We start from the raw sequence: 6,900 nt of genomic DNA, 5'->3' as shown, positions 1-6,900 counted from the left end.
AGTAAAGGTTGGTAAAAACTTTGTCCTGTCGTCGGGGTCCCTCCTCATTAGCCTACACACTGATTTTACCGGAATGCTGGATATAATATTCTTTAAAATTTCGTCCTCTGAGAACTCAAGAGGAACTTGTCTAATAACCCCCATTGTTTCCACTAAGTTCCGTGGTATAAAGGCTTTCATGTTATTTTTGTCTAAGTTGGGATTTTCTAGACATTGGTTTGCTTGTTCGAAGGTGTGAAAGTATATTTTGTAAAGGAATCTTCCTATTGCATTTATTTTTTTAATGCCGTTTATTTCAAAGTTTTGGATTTTGTGCCATAGAAATAGGCCATTTTTCATTCGTTCATTGTTACACAGCGAGCTTTTTGATGTGTCTATTAGGACACAGAAATCACCTCTGTGTAGTTCTGTATACTTCGCATTATATTCTTCTATTTTTTGACTGGAAGTTTTCTGTGTTGTTAGCCGTCTTAGTATTGCTAGTCACTACATTGCCGTTTGCTTCTACTTCCATGTTTTTTTCATTTTCCGCACTTTTTTTGTTTGTGTCTGTGTTAGACTTTTCCAATGTCTTTGCATTTGCCGCCAAAACTTGAGCGTTTGCCGCCAATTTGGCAAAAGTACCTTTCGGCACTAGCATGCCTTGTAATGGTATTTGTATATTCTTAGTGTCGTCCGTTTTTGTTCTTTTCGGGTCGTCATCTGTACCTACTTTGGTGCGTCTGTAATTTTCATTGCTCTCACTTTTGGTTTTTAGTTGTCTTTTCCTCTGGTTTTCTAACTTTTTCTGACTTCGGCCTTCTTCAAACCAATTTGCGTCAGGCTTTTCATCAGCGTTGGATTCGCCAGGGCCTTTAGACGCCGTGGCGTCGGCCATTATGTTTGTGAAACGTCTAATGTAAAATTTGCACTTGCGTATGTCATAAGATGAGAAACTTACCAGTTAAAATGTAATTTTCCCTTCACGCTGGACTGCGCACTTCACATACAAGTTTTCTTTTTACATACACTTATATTTATATTTGGTGTTTTTAATTTTTGTTATACACACTTAAAATGTCTTAATTAATTGCACTTGGTTTGCTTTAAATTTTAGGAGCAACCTCCACCCTCGGTTTGTCAAAATGGTCTGATGAACCAAATACTTAGAGTTACCCAGTGGAAACAAATGTTTCGATTGTTGTCTTTGCTATTTCCACTTCCATAAATCTCTTGAGAACTGATGCTGTGACAGTTATAATTGGCTTCCGTTTAACAGTTTCGCGCGTGTTTGCTGCTCAAAGTGAAAAAATTTATGAAATTAGCTTCCGTTTAAAAGTTTCAAAGTTTTCGCGAGTGTTGAGTGTTCGAAGTGATAAAAAAATGAAATCTCGTAGTTTGTTGTTGCAGTTTGTTGGTTTAGCGCTAAATAAGTAAAGAAGCAAATAAATGCAGCGCCTTGATTTCACAAATCATGTTTTGCGAGTATTTTAAAAGTAAAGGTAAGAATCCTCCACCATTATTTTCAGCTTCGAGTATACATTATTTGCGAATTTCCCTAGCGTATGTTCTAGTGGTCCGAGGGTCTCTCGAAAAATGCGTTTATACCAAAGAAACGTATTACAATTCGATGGTGCAACTGCAGAATTTTTATGCATCTGCGACTTGAATAACGGATCTATGATGAGGCAGGGCTTTAAGAAGATTGTAATGTGTAGATGATGGTAGTTGTTTGCCAAATGTACATACATATATCCATGTCAAACGTTCTAGGGAATCGCCCTTCCACTTCCTTTCGTTCCAGAGCCTTGTTTGCTAAGTATGTGTACGTATACATACACATTTTTAACAGTATTGGTATGCGGTAGGTGCACAATTGGGTTGGATATGCAGAGTAGCTATAAAGCTAGTGCTACGGCTACAACTGGCCATTCTATACACATTTTCTATCTAAATGTAAATTTCACTTGCTTATTTCCGATAAGCAAGATATACATAGATAAGTCAAGTTGAGTGTGCGTGCTCCGTGAATGAAAGCTTGCGTGTTAAGCTGGAGACATTGGTGCTTTATCGGTAACCATATCGGTAACCTTTTAACAGCTGATTCGACCAACCTTATGATAATCAAGGCAATCGATTATTGGTGTCGCTAAGGTCGTAACCGTATCGTAGCCAACCAATTGGGTTTTGTTTTACCGTCGTAACGATAAACAGCTGATTACGTTAGGGATACGGATACAGCGATACGACATACGGCACCAATGACTCCAGCTTTATGCATGGCGGATTTAACATTGTCCGGCCCCGCCTTAGATGACTTATTAGATGGCAGATTAAGTAACTATCTTACTATTATCTGCAGTTCACGCAATTTCAAATCCTTATTATTAAATTTGAAGTTAATACCTGCGGTTGCGCTTTTACCGTTATATCGGTGCCTTCTTTTTGGAGAAGCTAAACAAAATAACCTATATTTATTAATTGGTGCTTAACCTACCACGGGATTTCTGTCGTTGCTTTCATATACGGTACTAAGCAAACTGGTGGTTTTTGAAATACCTTCTTTGTTGATTGGACAGTGCATGTTCAAATTTTAGGTCTGATCATATCTTTTATAAGCGTTGATACATTATCTCTACCAACTCATCACCATGTTTGAACAGCTCAGCCGGTAGACCGTCGTTTCACGTTTTTTTACCCGTGATAATGGTATTCTCACTTCATAATAACCGGGTGGCGGGATTGGGTTCGTCATCTCCCTTGCATTGAGGGGAAAGGTTCCATATATATACTCAGCCCGATCTGTTAGAATTTTCAGGGGAGATAGCTATTTTAGGAACTAATTCGTCTTTTGAAAGGCTTCTGATGGTGCAGTGCAGTGGGCTGAGCACCGTCCTATGATGGGGTTTTCGCTTGTTTAGTTCATAATTTATTTGGCTGTTTATGGCGCTTAGCGCGGCGGTAGCGCTATGCATCTTCCGGAAGCAATACTGATGGGTGGCTAAGCGAAGATTCGCAGTAAATTGATGGAGCAGGACGGTTTTGAACGTCTTCGCCACTTGCGAAAGAAGTGATATCAGTCGATATGACTGTTGTTGTTGTTGTTGTTGTAGCGATAAGGTTGCTCCCCGAAGGCTTTGGGGAGTGTTATCGATGTGATGGTCCTTTGCCGGATACAAATCCGGTACGCTCCGGTACCATAGCACCATTAAGGTGCTAGCCCGACCATCTCGGGAACGATTTATGTGGCCACATTAAACCTTCAGGCCATTCCGTCCCTCCCTACCCCCAAGTTCCATGAGGAGCTTGGGGTCGCCAGAGCCTCGTCTGTTAGTGAAACAGGATTCGCCGCGGATAGGTGAGGTTTACAATTGGGTTTGGAGAAGCTATTTATTGCGCTGGAAACCTGAAAGGTTGCGCTACACAGCCCCTGAATCTGGTATTTTAGTCGCCTCTTACGACAGGCATACCTACCGCGGGTATATTCTGATCCCCTTACCCTCTGGGGTAGTCGATATGACTCACCATCGTTAGCTGATTTTCCAGGGTTTAGTAGTGCTAGCGGTAGTATTGTTATCTTTGCCATTTTCCATTGTTCTGGAATACAAAGGACTTCAACGACAAACTGAAAATAAGCGTCTGGTACTTTACTCCCTGTTCACAAAGGTGCATTGGCGTTAGGATGATTAAAGTGAGAGTCTCTCAGATCGAGCTGTCTCGCGAGGTCATGTCCATTTCCTAGGTTTGCAACTTCGGCCGGGACATGTGGTATGATTTCAGGTATTTATCGGCCAGGATGAATTGTGCTGAAGGTGAAGTGATTACTTTGCGGATCGCACGCTCGCTCAGTTGGAATGGGAGAGGAGCGAAAGATTGAATAGCAACCACAATTACTAGACACTGACCTGTGAAGGAATCTTCAATATCAATAGATTTATTAAGTTGTTCATACTGAAAACAAACGTCGCAACAGAAGTCACGTGCTGCGCACTTTTAATTTGACTGCGACGAAAACGATAAGATATACTAAGACGAGTTTAAAACAGTCTAAGACATCTGAATCAGGATATGAAGAAATTTAATTGACTTTCGATGAGAAAATCTTTCAAAGCTTGTTGCTCCTTCATTATTGTAGAAAGAAAATAGACAAAATGAAGTTAAAATTCGGTACAAGAAAGTAATGCAAATATACAAAGCCATAAACCATCAAGATTGGTACATGATATAAAGTTGTTGGAGACTCTAACGACAACGAATGAAACCGCTTGATTTCCGGTCTTGCTTTAGTAAAGTGTGTCGCTTTCGATATCGGTTCTGGTAATGGGGGCTCAAAAGCTTGTAGTGGATGTGCTTGCTTTGAGTCAAGCGTACGCTTCATATAGTACCAACTCTGGAATGAATGTTATACTGAATATAAGGTCGATGCAATGAAGCCAAAGTTGTCTAGTCCCGAACTGTGATTTCACTTCCAGATTTGGGCTGCAAACTAAATAACCTTGCCTGATTTCTTTAGTATCTTCTCGGTTTTCATACCATCGAAGGAGAAGTGTTATGAGGGCTTGTCTGAAGTTGGGGGCTAAAGATTATTTTACGTAAGCGTTAGTTAAACGATTTCAGGGTTTTTAAGGGGCAATAATAGTGGCTTGCAAGTCCAACCTATACGATCGGAGGAAAATTTAGCTTTACTTACGGGTCTCGGCAAGTCAACACATTCTTGTAGGGAGCCAGATGCTTTTAAGCACAGTAAGACACATTTATTCCTGAATATTCGAGCAATGGAATGTGGCCGCCGTGGTTCGGTTGTAGGTGCTCCGCCTACCACACCGGGGGTCCTCGGTTCAAGTCCCGGAAAAGGCAACACCCAAAATTTAGAAAACAGTTTTTCTATGCGAGGTCACCCCATGGCGTTTTGCAAACACTCCGAGTGTATTTCTGCCATGAAAAGCTTCTTGGTGGAAATTCATATGCCTTGCAGTTGCCGTTCGGAGTCGGCAAAAAATTTGTACGAAAAATTAAAACAGTGCACGACGCAAATTGGAAGGAAGGCTCAAGTATTTATATTTATTTTTTGTTCAACAAATCGGCTAAAAGCATTACAAGCTAGGTTAGGTAGTGAGGGCGTGGATGGGAACTTCTCACACTTTCACAGAGAGATATTTTGCAAATTCGTCCAACCAGATACATCCCAGAAATCTGAATCATTTTGTCTGTAAGCCTGGGCGTTGGCATATATAGTGATTAATAGACTTCTCTTTCCCCTCATCCTTAGAACTTCTGCCCTCGCAGAAACATCGACTCAATACTCTCATTGCATATTGTCTTTTAAATTGTTAATAAGTAGTTCGTTTCTCTCATATCCAAATATGATCACAAGGACCGTAATATGACCCCACAATCATCCCCGTTGATTCTCCGCAAAGCAAGTTCGTTGCTCTAACGTCCTCGATTTTCCCAGGAGGGAGACTTAGCCGTAGTCGTACTGAAACGACCATCTGATTTGCTATACCCAATTCGGAATCTTTACTCATCTTATCTCATCAGCAAATTCAATTTAAAAATGCCTCTACAATTATTCCGCTTGTCGCAAACGTGCCAGTCGTTGTGACGGCTCATCTTGCCCTTGCGAAACTTGTGTAGATGCGCCAATAGTTGGCCTGTGAACACCACTGGGTAGTTCCATACTCAGCTCCAAGCTATAAAGTGCAAATGGTACGAATTTAATAATAATCTCCACAAATTTGTACGCAACCAACCTACCCAGCTTCGAATGCCACCCGCTGTATCAGATTATCAACATCTACTTGAGGCATGAGCTCCTTAACAGCAAACTTCAAATTGAAGAAATATTCTGGGATAGTGATGGGAAAAAAATTGATTTGTGTATTTTTAAGTGGAGTAGGGGATACGATTACCAAAATTTGCGCTAATTCGCATTTCAAATTTTTTTTTCTTTTTTCTTTTCTTTCACTTGACAGCTGCCAGCTCATGGCAAACAATGCTGTAAAACGCACTTTTAGCTCGAGACATTCACAATACATGAATATTTTATGAGCGAATTCAGTTTTATTGGTTCTTATTTGGATAAAAATTGTTCCAAAACTGATAAAAGTTGAGAAAACCTAGCACAGAATTCACCCTGTGAACGCAAATGTTCGATTGTGAACTCACACGCGTTGTATCTTTGCTATTTCCTGTTTAACAAATTTTTTGACAAACAGTTATAATTGGCTTCCGTTTCACAGTTTCGCACTTGTTTGCTGCTCAAAGTGAAAACATTTATGAAATTGGCTTCCGTTTAAAAGTTTCAAAGAGTGTTGAGTGTTCAAAGTGTTTAAAAAATGAAATTGTGTGGTTTGTTGTTGTAGTTTGTTGATTTAGCGCTAAATAAGTAAAGAAGCAAATAAATGCAGCGCCTTGATTTCACAACTCATGGTTTGCGAATATTTTAAAAGTAAAGGTAAGAATGCTCCACCATTATTTTCAGCTTCGAGTATATATTATTTGCGAATTTCCCTAACTGATGTTCTTGTTGTCTGAGGGTCTCTCGAAAAGTGCGTTTATACCAAAGAAACGTTTTACAATTTGATGGTGCCAATGCAGCATTTTTAAGCATCTGCTACGCCGCCTGTGACTCCAAGAACTGATCCATGACGAGGCAAAGTTTTAAGAAGTGTTATATGTAGGTGATGACAGTTGTTTGCCAAGTGTACACACACATATCCACGTCGAACGTTCTAGGACGTCATCCTTCCACTTCCTTTCGTTCCAGAGTCTTATTTGCTAAGTATGTATGCGTATACATACAAATATTTAACAGTATTGGTATGCGCTAGGTGCACAATTGGATTGGATATCCAGAGTAGCTATAAAGCTAGTGCTACCGCTACAACTCGCCATTCCATACATCTTTCCTATCTAAAT

The 6,900-nt window shown here is 40.1% G+C and overlaps 1 protein-coding gene across 2 annotated transcripts; it reads right to left on the bottom strand.

The window, feature by feature from the left end:
• Window positions 1-5,031: 5,031 nt before the first annotated feature.
• Window positions 5,032-5,955, bottom strand: LOC137252773 (charged multivesicular body protein 1b-like). 2 transcript variants are annotated; one of them, XM_067788864.1, is made up of 3 exons: window positions 5,892-5,930; window positions 5,737-5,827; window positions 5,032-5,672 (listed from the first exon to the last, which is right to left on the bottom strand). In XM_067788864.1, exons 1-3 carry the CDS (start codon window positions 5,911-5,913, stop codon window positions 5,549-5,551), a joined length of 237 nt encoding a protein of 78 aa, XP_067644965.1. In that variant the 5' UTR covers window positions 5,914-5,930; the 3' UTR covers window positions 5,032-5,548. The 2 variants fall into 2 exon arrangements, 1 of the variants encoding a protein (XP_067644965.1); XR_010953659.1 differs by having other exon boundaries at window positions 5,733-5,955.
• Between the last annotated feature and the right edge of the window lie 945 nt (window positions 5,956-6,900).

Source organism: Eurosta solidaginis, chromosome 5, assembly GCF_040869045.1.
Source record: "Eurosta solidaginis isolate ZX-2024a chromosome 5, ASM4086904v1, whole genome shotgun sequence".
Classification (NCBI taxonomy): domain Eukaryota; kingdom Metazoa; phylum Arthropoda; class Insecta; order Diptera; family Tephritidae; genus Eurosta; species Eurosta solidaginis.
This window is presented reverse-complemented; position numbering and strand designations above follow the sequence as displayed.